This window comes from Pezoporus wallicus, unplaced genomic scaffold, assembly GCF_028554395.1.
Source record: "Pezoporus wallicus isolate ANWC-B61680 ecotype Strahan unplaced genomic scaffold, APGP_CSIRO_Pwel_v1 contig_4131, whole genome shotgun sequence".
Taxonomy (NCBI): Eukaryota; Metazoa; Chordata; class Aves; order Psittaciformes; family Psittacidae; genus Pezoporus; species Pezoporus wallicus.
In genome coordinates this window covers 11765236-11788475 of record NW_026641950.1, presented here as the reverse complement: position 1 = coordinate 11788475, position 23240 = coordinate 11765236, and the positions used below count along the sequence as shown (strand labels likewise).

The 23240-nt window shown below is 38.2% G+C and overlaps 1 protein-coding gene across 2 annotated transcripts in view; it reads left to right on the top strand.

The window, feature by feature from the left end:
* MMP16 (matrix metallopeptidase 16) overlaps positions 1–23240 on the top strand; it is a 201723-nt gene that overhangs the window by 129683 nt on the left and 48800 nt on the right. For both annotated transcript variants that reach the window (XM_057426090.1, XM_057426091.1), the window contains 2 exons: positions 12867–13028; positions 19995–20212. In XM_057426090.1, the coding sequence (XP_057282073.1) occupies positions 12867–13028; positions 19995–20212 (380 nt within the window). The remainder of the gene's footprint in view (positions 1–12866; positions 13029–19994; positions 20213–23240) is intronic.

The following is a 23240-nucleotide window of genomic DNA, read 5'->3' as shown; positions in this document are numbered from 1 at the left end:
AGTTGTAAGGTTAAGGAAGCACAACTGTTATTTCAAACTGAATCTATTTAAGTGCTAAATGAGAATTAGCAATATTATAAAAGACAGCAAAAAGCAACTATTACATTTATAACATTACACAATGATGAAGATATTTACAAGAACTTTGCAAGTTGAAGACAAATGGAGTAAAGATTGATTATTTTTTTTTTTATTTCACCATTCCCCCTGAAATCCAATTTAATTCAGGAGTCAGCTAACACAGATGATAACTTTCTATTGCTATACCTCAAGGCTTCCAGTATTTAAAAATCAAACCAGTCCTTCCCCACCTGTAAGTGCATGTTTTGTTGATAGAACTTAACAGGGTAGTCGGTCCTCAAACTTCCTAAATCTTCCATGGGTTATACTTGCTTGGTGTGCATATGCCCACCTGTTCCATATCTAGTCACTAGAAGATTTTACACAGAATGGTAACTGAAGCATTCAGTGTCAGCTGCATAAAATATGTCCTTGAAAAAGCAGTGGGTGCAAAGCTGCACTTGAGAATAGAAAGATCCCTTTCAGTTATTGAAGAGGTAGGAAATGATCCAAAAAATGCCCATAAATGGCCCTGGCTGGTTTGTGAGGACTCAATCTTTAGGTATAGTGCTGTACAGATAGGAGAAGAGGATCTCTCTACTAGACATGCTAGACCTCATTTACGCTAGGGCTGCAAGTCAGATAACTGAAAATATTAACTGTTGGTGTGATAATGACTGCATTTTTATTGATGGGGCAAGTTCTTTTGCTTTCATGGAGCACCATTTTGGCTTTGAGAAAAGTGCTTCATTTACATGTTATTAAAAGGGAAATCTGTTAAAAACTGGCAGTCAGTGAAAGCAGTCTTGTGGATGACTCCAACTCATGATCTAGATGTGTGCTTAGCTGGCTGTTTTTAACACATCCCAGGGGCTATCGTGTGCAATACCATGCCTTCAGCTTCCTTCTGGCCTAAAATTGCCACGTGCACTACTATGCAAACTGAAAGAGAAGCTAACAAATACGTCAAGAAGATGGACTTTGTGATATTCTTAGTTAAAACAATGGAAATGTAGACTGTTACATACATCTCACATTGTGCATTTTGTGTCTATAGAAGCAAGGTGATACTTACATTGTGTGATAATTGCCAAACAAAGATGGTCATGATGCAGGTCAGGTCATAAACCAAAAAAGTCTATGTAACCTGACCCACTAAATTGCATATAGCTTCCATCATGGTGTAGGCAAACATAGGCAAGCCTATTTGGAGTAGTTAGGAAAGTTGCAAACTCAGTTATCCATTCAGACTGCAACTGGAGGTTATTATATTGCAAATACTAGGGCCAGTAGAACAACTTGTTTGCATTTGCCGTCTGCCTCAGTTCACAATCAGCTAACCTATCTTAAACTGCTAATGAAAAGTGTTAAAAACAAGCTGGCCGACTTTGCATGGGAATAAATGGGGAAAGTTCACATTGTCTGTTACAACTTTACTGCCAAGGAAATGTCCAGCAGAAAGGCAGAGTGGACCCTTGCAGATGACTCTGGCAAAGATTGCACCTACATTGACAGAAACAGAAGTGCAGTTCCCCTCCCCCCCCCCCCCCCCCCCCCAAGATGTCTTTGTCTTAAACAACAATGAAGATAAGTTTATCTTTGCAAACTGGATTCATTTAGTCAGACACTCCTGTAAATAAGTTAAGAGATGTGAATATGGGGAACTTCAATTGAAAAATGTTTGTTAAATCCTTAAAAAGTTGAAGCTAACATTATTGGAGTTTTGTGGGTTTATTTAGCTTTGTTTTGTTTTGTTTTGCTTTGTTCTCCCTGCAGTATGCTAGAAAAGAGCACTGGGAAGGCTTTTTTGTTCAGGCAAACAGATGTATTTTGAATGAGTGCATACGTAAAATGTGGGCCACATGATTATTTTTATGACCCCACAACCCTTCACACACTGAGAATAACAAGAAAAAACAAAAGTAACACCTAACACATGACAAATAAATGAAGCTAGCTCTTACCTTAACCTTTTATTCTTTTAGAAAGAAGCTTAGCAGATTTCAAGTTCTGAATCTGAGAGGTTTTTGTATAATCCTTGTACATGACAAAGTTTTGGGGAAGAGGAAACAAAATTAAATAATTTAACATATTCCAATATTTTTTTCTTATCCCCTATGCATCTTTTTAGAAGTGTTCTCCATCAGCTTACAAAAAGGCAATATTTCTTTAAAATGTATGATGTAAAAAAAAAAATACTAATAGAGCTAATGGTAATAATAAAGAAACTACCTTATGAGCTATGAGATTTCACACCAGAGAATGAATTTCAGGTTCTTGAAAGATTAGTTGCTATGGAAAGCTTGTGAAGAACCATACCCTCAAACATGTTGGGTTAAAAAAAAAAAAAGATAAAATCACCTTTATTATTGAAAATAAGTTGAAATCAGTTCACAAGTAAAAACATCACCTGATAATTAATGGCTTCACCTGATAATTAATGGCTTGAAGTTGATTTTTTATTCTTTTCAGTCTGATCTATTAGTGGAAATAATTTAGGAAAGAGAAACTATCTATGATCGTCAAATTGTCCCTTTAAACATAAAGTGGCAGTTCTGCATTTTAAAGCAAGCACCAGGCTTAGCATTCCAACTCATATGTGACCCAGAGACTTTTGAGTCTTTGTTTGCTGCTAGGGCCATCTCATGGAAACTTTTTCACCAAGACAGCAGCTTTAGAAAATCTGACTTTTCCCAGAGAAGTTCTATAGGATATTATTATTGCACTGCCCTCTCCTTTTCAAGGGCAAACAGAATCTGAAAAGTCATGTTGCAATTACTAAGGATGTTGTCATGGTTTCCTGAGAGAATGAGACAAGAGTTTTACAGTAATCACGTATTTATTTATCTGTTAAGCAGAAGTTTAATGGATCGTTATTTCAAAAGTAGAAGAATGTAAGATAACGCTAAAACATAAAGTAATACTACATTTGACTTTTTCAAGAATATTATATGAATAACGATTTCTTTTGCTATATCTCTGTTCTCAAGCCTAGAGAATAATTTGTGCTTTATGCTGAAATTCTTCAAAATGCTTGAACCGTATGTTCTTGAGGCCAGAACAATTTTAATCTATATTTAGACTCCTTCCTAAGTAAGGGGCTTGGGTTTCAAAAAAAGTGCTGAGCAGCTAACACCAATACCTGGAAACACCCACAGCTAAAACATCAGGTTGGGGAAAAAAAGATGAAAGTAGAAAAATCAAAAAGAACCAGCTAAATTAAAAGAGCAACATTGTTTTGAGCAAAATGTTTTGTTGTAGTGGACAGATTTAAGTCTCTTGTTCAAATGAATGATGAATGCTTCTTGGTTTTGTAATATATATCATTTAAGTCCATATCCTGAACTTCTATAATGAATGTTTTGCCACTGACTTAAATGAAAAGACCTAAGTCAGAAGCCAGAAGGGGTGGAATTAATCTGGCCATATGTTGATGTTTATATTTAAATTAATCTCAGAGTCCGTTTAGAGTTCGAAGACAGATATATTGCCTTCCTGGGTAAGATTTGTCGCATCCTGAAGTAGGTGTCTAAAATTAACTAGATGAATCATGTCCTGAAATACCTGTTTCTTATCACTGGCTCTGAAGGGTGCAGGTATAGACATTTGTGTTACAGTTTTCTATAGCTAGATGACTTCCACCAGTGATGTTGAATTGTGTGCAATCTCAGATTAGAGAAGGGCTAAAGTAATAAGTACTTCAAATAACAGCACCAACTGGGGTCCAAAGAAATCTGTCTCAGCAGCAGAGATGTCTGTTTTGGAAATAGTTCAGTATTATACTCAGAAAAGGTAATCATCCCCTGTCACACTTTGTATGGCAGGACAAACACTCTCCTATTGGTCTAAATATGGCAATTCAAAAATGGATGGTACCACTTATATTTTGAATGCGTAGTTGGTAATATGTTAATATGTAAACATACTTTTAGTTTCCCTTTTCTGAGAATATAGTTCCTTATGGTGCAGTTTAGGAAATGATACTATGTAAGTATGGGGAAATGGGACTGTCAGTATTCAGGGAACTGAAGGTATGGTAGTGACATAGGATTGAGCTTGCTAGCTGTACTACACCTAGCAGTGCTAGCAGAAGCAGTAAAAATATTAGGGCCTGAATTTCAGGAAGAGTTAACAATTGCAGCATATACCAACAGTCAGTCCTTAGCTGGTTTGTGTTTTAATGATCACTTGTGTTACTGGCAGTGTTCGCTATGGTGGCTGGCAGAGGTGGAGAGATAATGGTCACAGACCTGCCTGAGTGTTGGATGTGGCACAACTGCTGTGGGAGCAGTGTGCTCCAAGCAATGCTGCTCTTAGCTCCTTGCTTTCCAGTGGGAAACTCTGGTGTGAGAGCCATCAGGCATGGAACTTCTGGCATTGTCCATTCCCCCTGCCTGTGTCAGCCGCTGTCCCCCCAGGGGTCTTGCTGAGCTCCTAACACATGGAAGCGAAAGTGTGCTAGGACTGACCTCTGCCCTGACTAACATTCCTGTGTCCAAGCTGTCCTGCACTTCAGCAGAGGCACCTGACCTCTGCCTTCATCTTGCTCTCTAAGCATCCTCTTGCATAGGCTTTCCTCTGCCAGGGGGCCCAGCAGAATGACTTGGCTGCCTAACCATCTTGGTGTCTCCAGCACCCTTTCATCCTGGAAGATGCCTTTCCACAGCGAGTGCTGAGGCATCTCCATACTGACAAGTACCAAGAGTCACTAGTGCCAAACTGGCAGTATTCTTTGAGTGCTAGAAAGGCTTCCAGTGTTTCCTCTAGCTAGAGTGAAATGGACAGCTATATAGATATACCCACTAATAACAGCAGATAACGAATAGATCAGGGTATTTCACATGAGCAAATTTTAATGAAGTAAAACCAAAGTAGCAGATTTGTCTATCATTTTTTTTCTTATATATGATCCCCAGTTTGAAGTTGTCTCAATTTAGAATATGGTACGCATTAGGATCATTTCTCCTTTGAAGTCTGCAGACTTCTTAGAAAACATATCTTCTTTTCAGATCAGAGAACTTTTAATGATTTTTTTTCTTAATCACTTTTCAAATTGGGATTCAAAATTCCCACTTCTTTTATCACCGTCCAAGGATAAAAAAGATAAAAAAAGAAAAAAAGGCAAATTTCTATCTTTACATTTTTTTCTTAATAAGAATTAAAAAAGGAAGATAACAAGGGGCTGTTCATATAAGAACTGGTCATATAAAATTCCCAAATATGCATACAACATTATGTCACTTTCTCTTTAAAAAACCTTGACTCATATGTACATGTTACATACATAAAATGACAGGGTAAGAATAATAATCTGGGTTTGATGGCTTTAATATAAGTAAAGACAGAGGATAATATAATTTCTGTCAGTAGTTTAACTGACACAGGGTAAAAATTTATCTCTCAGAAAGGCAACAGAACATTTAGACATGAATTAAATTCTATGTACATTCTATTGTGGGGATTTCAGTCAGCTGTAGGACTCTCAGATTTCTGCCCCATGGCAAGTTATATCTATTGTAAATATTGGCAGCATGACTTTGAACTTCCTCCTAGTAATTATGGGTATTTCTTTATAGTAGGACACACAGGACATGAGGAAAGTGAAGAAAAAAAATCATCCCGTCAAAACAAAAGCAGCCACATGCCAGCATTTTAGCTGAGTGGCTTACAGAAAAAACTACCGTCGTTTTTGTCAAAGGCAAGGATTTGATTTTAATATGCACTCATGGACAATTAAGGTCCATTTACATTTAATCTCACTCAGACTGGCACTTGCTTAGGAGTGATAGAGAGATGTCCATTCCCTTCACATGAATGACCCTCAGGGACCATAGTGGATAGCTGAGAATTGTGTAATACATGCTCTTTTCATGCACATATACACTTCTCCAGCTTATTGTTCCCACAGCAACAACTAAAAACAGAAACAAAGATGGGATAGGAAAGAGTATAAATAGATATGGTTGCTTCAGTATTTGCAGAATTTGTAATTGCATTGAGTCTACTGGAAAAAAGTGCAAATGTTATTTAACAACCTGGTCATTTGTGATGTTATGAGAATGGCCATTGAATTTTCAAACATTTTTACTTGCTAGGAGAAATTGATTTATGAAGATCTTTTCTGACAAAATGCAAAATTCGATTACAATTTTAATTTGTTTAAAATAGTTGTTATCTAAAGATGAGCAGAAAACTCCCAAAATAAAACTTTTCAGTCTGTTAATCAGCATGACTTTATAACTAATAGAATGACAATGTCATTTGAGAATGCCATTAACGGATCTGAGGGATGAAGAATTTTATCTCAGAAGCCAGAGATTCAGCATAAATGTAGTTAGTTTGTTAGGTTCACTATCAAATCAGGGTTTCCTCAAAGTATGAAATGAAGCCATAAACATTGTATTTGCAGAAGGAACACATACCATCATATTTACAGCTTTCCGGGAAGCAGCAAGGTCTTGTGTCTTCTTTACCTCCCTGAGGATCATTTCCAGCTGCTTTACTTCTTGCTCCTTGGAGAAGTTGGTATTGATTCACTAGTCAGAATAGTTTGTGAAACTTTTCAGTACTAGTGATTGAAACTGTGAGAAACAAAAATTTTTTTTTATGCTTTTTTTTAGAAATAAAATTAAAAATACATAAAGTAATTAATTCTACCCATTTTAAGCAATTTACCAGAAAGTTTCAGAGTGCACTTGGTAATAAATCCAAGTAGTAAGGCAGAAATTCTTACCTTTTCCATGTCCTTGCCTTCAAAATACAGAGCAATCTGTATTATAATAGAATGTGGGCTCCTCTCAAATGTTATTTATCAGACTCCTGACTTCTTCTAAATTATGCCCAAAATATGCAGAAATGGTAGAATACTGCCAGGAAGGACATACACACCTCTAAGCTCACATGTCCTTACCATATCTCATCAAATATCACTGAGTTACCCGAGACAATCTTCCCCTAAAGGAATATCCCTTTGTCAAATTTCAAGCAAGCAAGTTTAAATTTCACACTAATCTGTCGATCTTTTAAAAATAGCATAGTTTTTCAAAAATATACACATGTGGGTGTAGGTGTACTAAATTATACACAGAGTAATAAATATATACTTTGTATATAACCAAGTGCCTGTACCTTCCCTTCTGTCTGCAAATCCATATATATCAGTAAGTCAGTTTGCAGAGATTTTAGTGTATACGTTCGTATATGTAATAATAATGTTAGATCCCCCATATTTTTATGTCATTCTCTTTTTCACAATAGAAAAAGAAGGCTAAATGTATAACTATGTTATTGAAAAATGATTGTTTAAAACACGGTGTGTACAACATACACTAAATTCTTACAGAAAATGGGTGTGCTATATATGATACATTTTGATTTAAAACCACAAGAATTTAGTTTTGCTCTTTAAAGCTACTGCACCATCTCAGCTCCATCTTTTAGTGAAACTTTCCATAATAGCCACCAAGCTACCAAATTTCACTGCCAGTGGCAGAAGATTGAATTAATCAGGCAACTATATGTGATTTTTTTAGACTGGAAATCTTAAAAGAGTATGCCTATGAGTTATACTTAGGTCCATGTATACGCTTTGTATAGCATATATGGTGCTTACATAAGTGGATACACAATGTATATGCTCAATTCTGCTGTATTAAAATAAGGTCAGAGAGTAGGACTCTTACCACTGACTGTTGAAGTAGCATGTTGAAAATTCTGCCCTTGGGAAAGAATAATAACAACAAAGTTATTAAACTTTTTTTTTGTTTTCTGGAGTTTTGGTTGTTTTTTTCCTTTTCTTTCTGCATGCTACTTAGGGTAAGAATCTTTCGTATTCTAAAGTTTGCAGTACTGCAGCTGGTTGGGATTAGTAGTGTTGGTTTGATGAGTCAATGGTACAAATGAACAGAAAAATTAAGATGCTGATTTCAAATACATCGACACAAGTTCATGGGTAGTGTGTGTGTAATATTTTATAATGAACTATAATCTTAATTTTGAGGTACTGTCTTGATGATACAAGCCTGTCTTGTACAGATTTACCTTTCTGATTCATATGGACTTAATCTGAAATCATCTATCTGCCTCACATGAAAATAAAGTAGAATGATCTTTGGGAGAAACTGTATGTTGTAATTTTCCAGTTTGATTGTCATTTGAAATTCAGTTTCTAGATTTTTTTTTATTTTTGTCAGGATGGGGAAGTCTTCAAAATTGAAGTCATATGGCATTTAAACAATGGACAATTTGAGTTCACAATGTGTTGTAGCAATTACTGTAACATGCCAAAGAGAAGAACCAAGTGACATGCCCTGAGGTGTCATTTAGTGCTATATTAAAAAGATGGCTAAGTGATAAATCAAAAGCTTTCTAAGCCATTAAGGATATTGCTTTTATAAATTAAACTCACATACCATTTAAAACAGGAATTAATATCTTCAGAACTAGGGTTTCTTAATAGCTTGCTGTGGACAAATATAATAGCTTTGTTTATCTAGAAATACGAAAAATAGTTTATATATTAACTATAGGGAAAGGCTTCCCTATATCCCATGCTCCACAGTGGTGGCTGTTGAATATTTGATATGTTAATGCATACTTATATTCTGGTATTTGAGCAGTGATTGTAAAGTCAGGCAGATTTAGTACCTAAAACAGTTTATAGCCTTAGAGAAAAGTGTCAGTATGAAAATAATAATTTTGTCTTAGTTAGACACAGTATCTTTTTTTTTTTCCTTGTGAAATCAAACTTGAGAAAAAAATAAGAAAAATAATCAGTCTTTTTAAGCTTATATCCATTCTATTCTGAATCACCATGCTAATGAGGAACACAAGAACAGAGATGCACAAGTTTTGAGCTTGTGAAACATATTTTCTGATGTTTTTTTCCTACTCTATAAATATGATGTAACTGAGACTATCACAATGAATATTCACCATTGTGTGCTCTGCAGGGGCAACTTTCTGTTGGAAAATCATCATTGTCTTACATAGTTTAACTCTTGTTATTCATGACTCATTAAAGTTTTGTGATGGTGTTTCACTTTGCTAAGTGGACTGAAATACATTTCTACTTGGGTAATGCTGAAATATAGACTCGTTTGTGACTCTCTCCTTCAGTGGTGGGGATTGAGTATCTTTAAAAAGCATCCAGTGTCAGGATGATATGGTCTGGTATGAGTGTTCACTTGCCTTTACAATCCTTCGTAATGCTCTGACCACTGGCCAAGGAAGTGAAGTTGGCCTACCGTTAACCTTGCAGTCAGGCTTCTGTCAATCATCCTGGAGAAAAAGAGAAAGCACTCAGGGTTACCTTTCTGCACTCTTGGTAGCTAGTCACAGTAACATTGAGATACTCAAGGCAAGTCTGCTCCTGAAGGCAAAGAGGGACTAATTGTTGCCTAATTGGAGAAATCTAATTATATGCAAAGGAAAAAGGATGGAAACTAAGACAATAGTAAGTTCTACATGCATTGGTCTCAAGCAACAAATCCTGAACTGGTTTAAACCTCAGTTTCAACTGCACTAAGTTATTTGGGTCAGTTTAAATTCAGGATGCCCTGGAGACAATCATGCCTCTTTATGAAAATTGTTATGAATAATGGGACTGTTTGACTACAAGTAGAAAATATGTTCTATGTTAAATCACTGACACCACAGGCAAGAATATTCTCCCAGCTCTTTTCCATGACCTTCTCCCTTCCTCCCCTTACTCATTGCTCTAAGGACTGCTCTGTCATTTAATACCTCCCCTGACAGTTACAAGTTGCATTGCAGGAGGTGCAAATTACTTTTCATAGTCCTTTTGCCTTTTTCCCTGGTGTATTTGGACTTTAACAAAAGCCAGAGGGGCGGTCAGATGCTGAAAAAATATATATCCTTTCTTTAACAGAATTACTTCTATCCAAAAAAGAAAGGGAGAAGACATACTAAGAAACGGCCACCCCCTGCATAATATCTATTCTCTGACATTGTCCCACTGTCATTTAGAAGTACTACCTTAGAAGTGCTCTACCATATGCTCATTATCTGTCATCCCAGAAGGAAAATATGCCAGTAGATGACAGTATGGTTTATTTATTTCTCTATTACTAATGTAATTCCCACCTCTTCAAGGTCAGCATGGAACTAAATATGGAAATTCCTGGAGATCTTTGTGGGGACTCAGTGAGAACTGATAACCAAAGGATGTATTGATTCTTCATGCATTGCACAAATAGAAGCAATAGATTCTTCCGAGACTCTTTCTTATTGTGGTTTCTTGAAATTTTAGAAATTTTGACAAATTCACTTCCTCAAAGATCTCAGAGGAGATCTCCTGCCTCAAATAAGAGACACTGAATACCACATGTATAATAACAAACACCTTCTGGTATGATCAACCTAATAATAGTGGTAGAAGCAAGTAGTATTAATTTAAAACTATTTGAAAAAGATTCAATAAATCCTGTGGCCAACTTATTAGTACAATTATTAATATAGGACCTAGACTGGTTAATATTCTTAATTATGATGTAGGAAGAACAGGTCTAGGAGGCAAATTTGCCTTTCACATGGTCTGAAAGGCAAAAGAAAGTTTCATCTTAAGTATATGAGTTAATGCCAGACAAAGAAATATTTCATTTGAATAAACCTGTGTTAGAACTTGTAACTTTCATAAAACACAGAAAAGAATTGAAAAATAATGTAAGGCATGTCACAGTACAATACAGAACAGTAACATCTTCTTCCTTTATGTCTTTCCATCTTAAGCCTATAATTTTTAAAATTACATTAATTATTCCATTATGAGTGAAGAATGAAAACCTTTCCAGAGTTTCTTCTGTGCATCACTTCCAATGCTGAGGTTACCTACAGAAGCTGTAGATTATTCATATAATATATGAAATCAGCTTGGACTTCATGTAGAAGGGCAGATTCAGATGGCAAAAGCATTTGTCACAGGGACAGTCAAGCTTATCAAACCTGTTACAACAGCACATTGAGAATTCACTTTACTATAAAAAGAGCTTCATCCAGGAAAAATTATTGTGATGAAAATATTTCATCTGGAAACCATATAATTATAAATGATAGGATAAATTCTTGTAATTTTTGAAAGTATATTATGTCATTAATTTTTGAAAGATGTTATTTTTTGCTCAGTTATACCAAATAAAAGAGCAACAGCATTTAGTTTTAGTATTTCCTGAATAAAAATCAGACATTAAAAGAGTCTGTCATCTCAGCACATAGGTTTAGTTATGACTGTTTAGATGCTTTCAATCAAACATTTATTTTACAAACACCAGCATGACTCTATACATACATCTACTGCCAAGTCCCCTTTCATATATTCTTGGGAGAAAGCTTATTTCTTTGTGTCATCAAGAGGAAATACTTGAAAAATTGAAATGTTGTCAACTATGTCCTCAAAGTTCTGTAAGTCTCTCTCTCTATATAAAATTTTTACTAAATTAAACTTTCTGACATTATTTTATTAATATTTTAATAGTACTTAAAATTCCAGATAAAGTGCCAAGAGTGGAAAATAATTGTCTGCCCCCTTCTTCTTCTACAGAAGAAGAGTTAATGTTGAGTGTTTTCTTGTTTCAGTATGCAACTATTAGGCCAAAGTGTGAGCCTTTCATTATTTATACACTCTTTCAATGAGAAACTACATACTGCACAAATCAGCTGTTTTACTGGAGTTCAGCCATCCAAAAGTTAGATGCTCAGCATCTAAACTGCTGATCTAGAATACTTCTCTTGTCAGTGGGAGAGGAGCACACATGTGGAGGATGATTCTTCCCATCCCTCGGTGGTAAAAATGAGCAGTATCCTAGATGTGACCCTCTCCCACTGACCAGAATCTTTCTCCTGATGTAAAACAGTTTTCCAAAATCTCATTATATGACAAGTTGACTACAGAGAGAATCTGTAAAACAGGACTCATAGACAGATATGCTGAATTAAGTCTTAGATGAATAAAAATAGACAAAATTAATACCATAAAGGTCCAACTCTGCTTTTTTTGTAGAAACTGTCCAATTGGCTTTGATTTGCTTTTGCTTCAGAGTGCCATAATTCTACTGCTCAAACTTCCAGCTGTGCCTAATACCCTGCAATAAAAAATGAAAAGACAATTTTTAGAAGGGAATAACAAAAATTTAGACCTAAAAAAAATCAAAAGTTCTAATACTTAAGTAAGCAAGTACAGTTATATGGGAATTACACAATGAAATAAATAATGACATCCTATATTGAGAAGGGTAGCACAACAAACCTATTTTCCGCATTCACATTTCAGTTATGGTGATTCAGAAATGAACAACATCTACAAGTAATCATGAGGGGTCTGATTACTTGGATGACTAAGTTCCCTGTGGGATTTGTCCTAAATAGGTAGTCCTCAGTTTATGAAGTTTACTACATACAGCAAGGGTATTTTCATTTTGAAATAATGTCTTGATGCAAGGATTTTTAGTCAATTTCACCACAACATCAACTTTAAGTCAGAAATTGCATGCAAGCCTAGACATGAGGTATAAAATTTGAACTCTACATTAACCATGTGCATGAGTTAAAAGATTATACTTACTATGTCTGTAAGAATATCACTTTTTATAACGAAAAAATGGTTTCCTTGCTTAGAAAAAGGGAAAGCTGCCTTTACTACTACATTATCCTTATGAATAATTATTAAGAGTTACCTTGTAAAGTACAAATTCAGTGAAAACATCTATCAAGTGTAGAATCCTCCAATTGTGTTATTTCTGTTGCTATGCTCATGGTTTTAAAGGTCTTTTTTCCCTTTCTTCTCTTCACAGGAAATGATCTGTTTCTAGTTGCAGTGCATGAACTGGGACATGCTCTGGGCTTGGAGCACTCTAATGATCCCACTGCAATCATGGCTCCATTTTATCAATATATGGAAACTGACAACTTCAAACTACCTAATGATGATTTACAAGGCATCCAGAAGATATACGGTATGTCACAGTCTCATTAAGCAACCTAAGTTTTTCGCTCTAGAATACATTGTAGATTCTCCTGTCCATACTACGTCCCCAAGAGAGTCTGTTAGTGTAGACTCTGCCAGCTGTTACACCAAAGGCCATTTTGTGGGTACGCCAAAGATTTTGATGAAGCTCTTGTACTTTGTTTCTCACTGTTTATAATCTGCATTCAAATTTTCAATCAGCTGGAATAGTAATTTTAGATGTTTTAAGAAGTGATAGACAGTATCAGCAAAAGGATCCCAAACTATTAAAATATTAAGAAATGCAGGCCTTCAACCATAATGAGTAGTAGTCCAAGCTTGTATAACTGGATTGATTGCTTCCTTGCTTATCAGTTTCCTGGGTGACAAAATTTGTGGTCACAGAAAAAACCTTTCTTGTGATAACTATAGCAAACTGATCTGAAAAATATTTTATTACCAGTCCAAGATTTTGAGCTTCCTAGGGGGAAAAAAACCCCACTTCTTTAATATATGTTTTTTTAGGGGGTTTTGTGGCCTGATAAGAGACCTAATGTAGATAAATTCTACATGTATTGAATTCAATTTGACAAGGCAAGGTAATTGAAAATTAAAAACAAAATAATAGCATTATTCTTATGAGCCTCCAGAAAGACAGCTTACAGTAAGAAGACTGTAGCAACTCAGACAGAGACCCCGTCCCAAACCGTGGCTGTTCAGGTCTCTGGATGCAGGGAGTGCCAGAGCCTGCTGCTGCCGGGGAGGGAGGACAGCATTCCACCTGCGTGAGGTGTGAGCAGGTAGAAGATCTGCTTAGCTTGGTGGCAAAACTTAAGGAGGAGGTTGAGACACTGAGGACCATCAGGGAGTGTGAAAGGGAGATCGACTGGTGGAGTAACTCCCTGGCGTGCCAGTCAGAACGGTTCCAGGGAGATACCCCCCAAAAGGGGAAGGACCCCCTGCCCTCTCACACAGAGGGGGATGGCCCGAGACAGCCCCTGCCCTGTAGCTGTTGCGCAGAGGTAGGGGACCAAAAAGACGACGAGGGCTGGAAGCGAGTTCCAGTTCGGCATCGTGGGAAACCCTCCCCCCTTCCTGCCCTCCTTCCCCAGGTGTCCCTCCGTAATAGGTTCGAGGCCCTGGATCTTGAAGGAGAGGTAGGTGAGGATGTGGTGCAAGGCCAGCCTACAAGGCCACATAGGAAAAGGCGGTCAAATTCGCACCTCAAGACTGCCTCTGATAAGAAAGAAAGAAAGAAGGGTCATTGTAGTAGGGGATTCCCTTCTGAGAGGAACAGAGGGCCCGATATGCAGAGTTGACCCTCATCATAGGGAAGTGTGTAGTCTGCCTGGAGCCCGGATCAGGGATATCACTAGGGCGCTCCCCAACCTGGTGCACCCGACAGACTACTACCCGCTGCTAATCTTCCAGACAGGTGAGGGGGAAGCTGCTTCCCGCAGTCTGAGGGGGATGAAGAAAGACTACAGGGCCTTGGGGCGAATGGTGAAAGAGTCTGGGGCTCAAGTAATCTTCTCATCACTCCTTCCATCTTCCACTGATGATGTGGGAAGGAATGGAAAGATTCAGTCCATAAACGATTGGCTTCGAGACTGGTGCTACAGGCAGGGCTTTGGATTCTTTGATAACAGCTGGTTTTATAGGGCACCAGTCTGGACAATGACAAGTGGGAAAGGTTTGTCTCACAGAGGCAAAAGGATGCTGGGGCACGAATTAGCAGGGCTCATTTGGAGAGCTTTAAACTAGATTCGAAGGGGGATGGGGTTGTAGCTGGGCTTGCCCCAGTGGGGCAGCACTCCAGAACTGATGAAGACTGGGAGGCCTCCTATAATGCTAGGGTGAAATAGGTGTGCTCAGCTCGCTCCCTGGAATGTCTGTACACCAATGCGCGCAGCATGGGAAATAAGCAGGAGGAGTTGGAAACCTGTGTTAAGTCAGGAGACTATGATCTGGTGGCAATTACAGAGACGTGGTGGGACAGCTCACATGACTGGAATATAGTCATGGAGGGCTATGTCCTTTTCAGAAAAGACAGGCCAGCCAGGCGGGGTGGTGGGGTTGCTCTTTATGTGCGGGAGCAACTACAATGCACCGAGTTCTGTCCAGGGACAGGTGACGAGGGAGTTGAGAGTCTGTGGGTGAGAATTAAGGGGCAGGCTGGCAGGGGGGATACTGTTGTGGGTGTCTGTTACAGGCCACCAGATCAGGGTGAGGAAGTTGACGAGGCCTTCTACAGGCAGCTGAGAGCGGCCTCACAGTCACAGGCCGTGGTTGTCGTGGGGGATTTTAACTTCCCTGATGTTTGCTGGAAGGACCACTCAGCAACCCAGCCACAGTCCAGGAGGTTCCTCCAGTGTATGGATGATCACTTCCTCCTGCAAATGGTGGATGAGCCAACCAGGAGAGGAGCGCTGCTGGATCTCATCCTCACTAACAAGGAGGGTCTGGTCAAAGCAGTAAGGGTTGAGGGCTGCCTTGGTTGCAGCGACCACGAGATGGTGGAGTTCAGGATCTTGTGTGGTAGGACCAGTAGAATAACAAGTAGAATTGCAACCCTGGACTTTAGCAGGGCAAACTTTGGCCTTTTCAAGCAATTGCTAGGGGAAATCCCATGGGCAAGGCTGTTTGAAGGTAAAGGGGCCCAAGATAGTTGGTTGGCATTCAAGGATTGCTTTTTCCGTGCTCAAGATCGGAGCATCCCAACACGTAGGAAGTCAAGGAAGAGGACCAGGAGACCTGCGTGGCTAAATAGGGAATTGCTGGGTATGCTCAAGTGGAAGAGGAGAGTTTACAGGTCATGGAAGGAGGGGCTGGCCACTTGGGAGGAATATAAGGCTGCTGCTAGAGGATGTAGGAAGGCAGCTAGGATGACTGAGGCCTCCTTAGAATTAAACCTGGCAAGAAGGGTCAAGGACAGCAAAAAGAGCTTTTTCAAATACATGGCAGATAAAACTAACACCAGAGGCAATGTAGGCCCACTGATGAACGGGATGGGTGCCCTGGTGACAGAAGATACAGAGATGGCAGAGTTACTGAATGCCTTCTTTGTCTCTGTCTACTCTGCTGCAGGCAGTCCTGAAGAGCCCTGTACCCCTGAGACTTTAGATGAAGTCAGGTCAACGGTGAGGTTTGCCTTAGTCGATGAGGAATGGGTTAGAGATCAGTTGAGCAACCTGGACATCCATAAATCCATGGGTCCAGATGGGATGCACCTGCGGGTGCTGAGGGAACTGGCGGAAGTCATTGCTAGACCACTCTCCATCATCTTTACCAAGTCTTGGGAAACGGGAGAGGTGCCTGAGGACTGGAGGAAAGCAAATGTCACTCCAGTCTTCAAAAAGGGCAAAAAGGAGGACCCGGGTAACTATAGACCGGTCAGCCTCAAATCCATCCCTGGGAAGGTGATGGAACACCTTCTCCTTGGTGCCATCGTAAGGCATATCAAGGATAAGAGGGTTATGAGGGGCAGTCAACATGGCTTCACCAAGGGGAAATCATGCTTGACCAATCTCTTAGCCTTTTATGAGGAAATAACACGGTGGATGGATGATGGCAGAGCGGTGGATGTGGTCTACCTTGACTTCAGCAAATCATTTGACACAGTCTCCCACGGCATTCTCACAGCTAAATTGAGGAAGTGTGGTCTGGATGATCAGGTAGTGAGGTGGACTGTGAACTGGCTGAAGAAGCCAGAGAGTTGTAGTCTCTGGGGCGGAGTCTAGTTGGAGGCCTGTAACTAGTGGAGTGCCTCAAGGGTCAGTACTGGGACCAGTATTATTTAATATATTCATCAACGATTTAGATGAGGGAATTGAGTGTACTATCAGCAAGTTTGCTGATGACACTAAGCTGGGAGGAGTGGCTGACATGCCAGAAGGCTGTGCTGCCATCCAGCGAGACCTGGACAGGCTGGAGAGTTGGGCAGGGAATAACTGGATGAAATATAACAAGGGAAAGTGTAGAGTCCTGCATCTGGGCAGGAACAACCCCAGGTTCCAGTATAGGTTGGGAAACGACCTGTTAGAGAGCAGTGTAGGGGAGAGGGACCTGGGGGTCCTAGTGGACGACAGGATGACCATGAGCCAACACTGTGCCCTTGTGGCCAAGAAGGCCAGTGGCATCCTGGGGTGTATTAGAAGGGGGTGGTTAGTAGGTCGAGAGAGGTCCTCCTTCCCCTCTACTCTGCCCTGGTGAGACCGCATCTGGAATATTGTGTCCGGTTCTGGGCCCCTCAGTTCAAGAAGGACAGGGGCCTGCTGGAGAGAGTCCAGCGCAGGGCAACAAAGATGATTAAGGGAGTGGAGCATCTCCTTTATGAGGAAAGACTGAGGGAGCTGGGTCTCTATAGTTTGGAGAAGAGGATACTGAGGGGTGACCTTATTAGTGTATATAAATATATAAAGGGGGAGTGTCACGAGGATGGAGCCAGGCTCTACTCAGTGGCAAACAACGATAGGACAAGGGGTAATGGGTACAAATTGGAACACAAGAGGTTCCACTTAAACTTGAGAAGAAACTTCTTCTCATTGAGGGTGACAGAGCACTGGAACAGGCTGCCCAGGGAGGTTGTGGAGTCTCCTTCTCTGGAGACATTCAAAACTCGCCTGGACACATTCCTGTGTAACTTTATCTAGGTGTTCCTGCTCCGGCAGGGGGATTGGACTAGATGATCTTTTGAGGTCCCTTCCAATCTCTAGCATACTGTGATGCTGTGATACTGTGAAAACAATAACATTATTCTTATGGGTCGGAGTTACCACTAACTCCCATATTACTATTTTTTACATTTCCAAAGACATGGATTTGGTTTTGTTTTTAAAGACTTTGATTCCATTGGTATATGTTAAACAGTCTGGTTTTTTTTTTCTGTGATATCTCTATTTTAATGCTATGTATCTGGTACATATCATTTGAAATTGCCTTGCTTAATTTTGCCCTATTAATTCTGTATTGCATTAAATTTTTTACTTAAAATTATTTTCATTTGAAAGATTTTCCATGTTTATATTGAATATTATCAGGACTATTCCTTGTTCAACTTCACTACTAGAAAGGACAGCTGTGATCATGTAGAATTACTGTACTGCTAGCTAGAACCCTACAGCCTCCATGATATTTTATGTTAACAGACTTTTATTGCTTAACAAGCACTGATGTATATTTTCATAAAGCATAAATAGCAATTTCAAAATGATTGGCTAATGAAGTCTTGTTTGGTTTGGTTGTTTTATTTTTCCTGTGTGATTAGATGGAAGGAAGGTTGTTTCTCATGACCTCATAAGTTAGTAGTCTAGACTTGAGGGCTAGACAAGAATTCTGTGCTGAAAACTAACTGCAAAGCTGCAACAGCTGTGGGCTATACATTAGGAGAAATGTGTTACCCCTGGGAAGTAATATCTAACATCACCACCAAATGGCATATGAAAGCTTTGGTTTGGGGTTAAAAACTTTCCAACATTAGCTACTGCAAACTGATTCTTTTGCTTCCTTTAAAATCAAGAGGTGATCTGGAATCATATGCCTCAATAAAAATGTCACACCTATTAAAATAATTACTTTGGTCTGCAGTATTCCTTGAAACACCATTATTAGCTGTAGATTATAAAGGTCACAAGCCTTAAAATTGTGAATGAAATAAATGTCTTATTAAATTGCATAACAACCATTTGGAAAGCTTAATATTTCCTTACATAGTCCATCTTATTTTTTAAAAAAGTTTGGTTTTCTTTTAATGTATCAGAAATTCAAATGCCATTTATGCCGATTTACAGTTTTACAGTTGTCTTAATATTCAAAAGTCTTTCTGAAGCTGTTCATACAAATGATATTTATTTTTTAAAGTCAAAATTGATGTATTTAAATGACTGGGAGAGAGGCCTAAATAGAATGAGCAAAATTAAAATGTTCTTCTTATTTCTAGAAATCTTACTGATCCAACTGAAACTTCTTATATTTTGCACATGGAAAATATAAGTAAGCATAATAATGTGTAGAAAGGGAAAGGCATTATCAGTACAACCATTGCAAGTCATTTAGTATGCTGTTGGGGTTATGAACAGCATCTATCTGGTATGTCCTCTTGACTTTCAGGTAGAGAAATTATGACTGGGCTAGTTATTTCACTTGACATCAAACTCTGTATATTTTGACAGATAATGTATTTGAAAGAAGAAAAATATTTTAAAATCACTGCACAGAGTTTTAGTTTTTCATTTTATTTCTTTTTAATCCATTTATCCTCAGAACAATCCCCTTAATTGTTAGGTATCTAGGTTTGTAAGACTCACTGAAAAGAAAATTAGAATAAGAATTAATTTCAGAATATTGAATAAAACTTGTGAATTATGTTTTTTGTTTATATGGAGGCCTAGAATCTGAAGTCCAGTTTCAACAGCTTCTGTACATAGCAAGGGTCGTTGGAGAGAGCTGGGAATGTGCTGTTACTAATGCACATGACATTACTGGGCCTACATATTGGGTCTTTAGGAGATACCAGGTATGCTACGTATATGTATATGTGAATTGATGAATGAAAGTTAAAAATATGAGTTGAAAATCCATTAACTTCTGTTGATTCTATTAGGAACAGGTTTTTTATTTTCCTTTATTTTGTACAATAGGCAATTATTCTGTTTTAACAGTTCTTAGTTGGTAAAGTATGTGCTGCAAACCACATCTCTTCTAAAATGATGGTGGACTATGCAACCTTTCCAGGTTTTATTTAAACTTTATTCCAATAAGGAAGGAAGATTCTGGATAGAATAAAGTAATTATTTTTCTTGGGCTTGGTAGTTGTTTGTTATACCCTTTAACAAGACAGGGAAAGTGTGTTAGGTCACTTTCTCCATTCCTCTTTCACTGTAGGATTTGCACTGCTTACAGCAGGTTTTTGGTGTGTATTTCTTTTGAGGACCTCTGCTGGGCATTTAAATTGCATCCTACTGCTATATTTTTAAAGGTCCACCTGACAGGATCCCACCACCAACAAGACCTCTGCCAACAGTGCCCCCACATCGTTCAATCCCTCCAGCAGACCCACGGAAGAATGACAGGCAACCTAAACCTCCCCGGCCACCCACTGGTGACAAACCTTCCTATCCTGGAGCCAAGCCTAACATCTGTGATGGGAACTTCAACACTCTGGCTATTCTTCGCCGTGAAATGTTTGTTTTCAAGGTAGGAGGTGAATTTTTCAATGTTACATCAAATATCTACATTTCTCCTTTTCTTTTATTAAAAGCACACACTTATTCATCATGACTCCACTTTACCAGACTGCTCACAGTCAGAAAGTTCAAGAAAGAAATTAAAAAGTAAACATACACATGGTTTCAGCATCTAGCGGAGGACTGCTGTAATATTCTATTTTGGGAAAATACCCTTGTCAGCAGAAACTCTAATGCCTCAAAATGCAAGGCTAAATAAATGCTGCACGTTATGGAGAGATAAAAAGTTTAAATCAGTCATGAATAATAGGAATGATTTTGCTGGGAATACAGCCACATCCAGAAATACAGTAGATATTGTGTCTTCAATGCCTTAATTTTTTCCGTGAAGCTATAATTTTAACTTTACAATTAGATCTGTCATTTATAAAGGAAGTTTGTCATTGTGTTGTGGTTGCCTTTACTATCTCAGTAAAGGTCTTTGACACAAAAATCTTGCAAATGTGTCATTGTTTGTTTCCATTTATCTTCTTGCTCTGAGCTGAAAATGTGGTATATGCAACAAATTAAAATAAACAAACGGAACTGAAAGGCAATCTTTTGATAGAAGGACTTCGCTAAGACTCATGGACATCAAAGCTATTTTAGGAGGATGATCTGCAATACATTTTCCAGAAGGCATTGAATGTTGAAGAATAATTAAGAGTCCTTATTATTTGGCCTCTTAAATGAATTTGCTGACAGATAGTGCTGCAGAAATGTTCCAGAAAAAGGCAACAGGATAATCTGTTATTTTGAACTACTGGTGTGTCAAATTTGCTTAAGCAATACAAAGTGGGATCTTTGTTTTGTATGATATGATTCTTTCTAACTTCAACATCATATGTAGAGAAGAAGGGCCTTTCACATGAATAAATAAATACTTTTCCCTTCAGCAGTAGTGTAAGTGTTAGGGAAGTGCAATGAATTTGTCCGAAAACATGAAGCTCCCAATTCAGCGTCTTTTGTTGTCCTTTCTGATAGGACCCCTTTCACCCTTACGTGTTTTGGTTTTATGTAATCTATCACTCCAGATAAACCTTATTAGCAGTGCTACCCAGGCTTTCACTTTCTTTAGCGTACCTGAAAAAATGCATACAAATAGCTTTACATAAATTCATTTAAAATTATTGGGCTACCTTCACAACCCAATGGGCAGGAAACATTTTTTTTCTATAAACAGCTAAAGATTTAGCTGGTCCTGGGGCGTTTAGCCTTTTACATTTGAATAGATGAGAAATCTTCAAATACTGTGAGGTCCTGAACCATCAGTCTTTTTATGACTAAAACTCAAAGGTTAAGGAAGAATCTAATTTTCTAACTTGATATTAAACAGGGTAGTAGAATACCTACTTCAATCTCATGTCATCCACCTCAAGAGCAATAGGACAAGCTCTCATTTATTTTAGACATAAATGCATAAATAGTGAAATATTATCCCACTAATACAAAATTTCCTGTCTAGCCAAGTTTTTGTTCCTGGATGAATAAATTCATTACCATTATTAATCACTTTTACCTATTCTGACTGAAAATACAAAGAAGTTTTCTCCAGGAATGTTTACTGTTTACTGCCTTAACACTACATATTTACTATACTGTTTGTGCGCTTACTAGTGTGCAAACTACATTTATATTCCAAAATTAAAACTCCATTCATTCCTAATGAGGAAACATGGGAAAACTTTTTCAGAGAAAAATGACCAATAGCAGGGTGTTTACAGATTTCATGTTTAGAGTCTGACTTTCTGAAATAAAATTGCTGCAATTGTAAAAGCAACATGTTGGGAACAGAAGAGATAGCCTTTGTTTAGATTAACTTCTTTAAGAAAGTTCTTAAGTTCTTAAAATTCTCCTTTTCTCCTCAGGGTACATGGGAGCATGGCAAAGCATGACTTGGATTAGCATGCTAAGCAACAGAGTTTACTTACATATATGTACAAACTTGTCTTTGTAGTCTGACTGCGAATGCTTGAGTTGGTAGGCCTTAACTTTCTGTTTTGTACATTAATGTGCTAATGAAGATTTTTGTCTGCTAAAGGATTTTCATTACTTTTTTGAGAATATTGTTTTTCTTGGAGGTGTGGGGCTAGTGTATGGGGAGGAGTATGAAAAGGACAGAAAAGGGGAGAAGGGATTAAAAATGTCAGGGGGAATTATTAATTTACACCTTACTTTGCAGAACCTCAGGATGGCAGGTTATAAGGAAATGTTCCATGTCAGACTGTAGCAGAAGGAGGGCAGGAATTAATTCTCAGAAGGTATAAACAGGAATAGGGACTGAATACAGGAAAGGCATCCAGCCACGGAGGAAGTGAAGCTGGAGGTTTTGTGGCCTGACAAAATTAAAAAAGCAAGCCTTTTTGCACTTGCCCCTCAATGATAGTACAAGGATATATTGGGAAATGATGGGCTGAGAGCCAAGTACAGAGAAGTGGAGAAGTGGATTGATGGCAATATTGCACCAGGTGGAAACAATTAAAGAAGAATTATGACCTTCACTGGAAGAACTGTTGCTGGATAGTTCCCAGATGAGTTAAATTAATAAAGTTGAGGGATAATCAAATAATATCCTTTTCTGTCTTTGTCTTTATCCACAGGTCTGTAATGACTGTGTAGTGGCAGATTTTACTGCCTAGTAAAATCTGCCATGTATGCCATGTACCAATTTCAAATAGACACTTTTTTATCTCATGGGCAAATCTGGAGCTCAGGAGCTCAATTTGTTTAAATAATCCTTGAAATTGCTTGGGAACTTAACCACAGAGTTGAAGAATGTGAGCCTTTTTTAATAATTAAATTCTAATCTAAACATAAAAATGAAGCTTGAAAGATAGCAGTTTAAGATAAACTGTGGATTTTCATAAAAGATGGCAAGCAATATTAATTTCAAGATTGTTTTCTCTTGGCTGTTGACCTGTTAAGTGCACTTAAGAGTATCAGAATATTAGGAACAATTTCTATGTTCAGTCAAACTGATAAGCTTTGTCTGTGCTTTT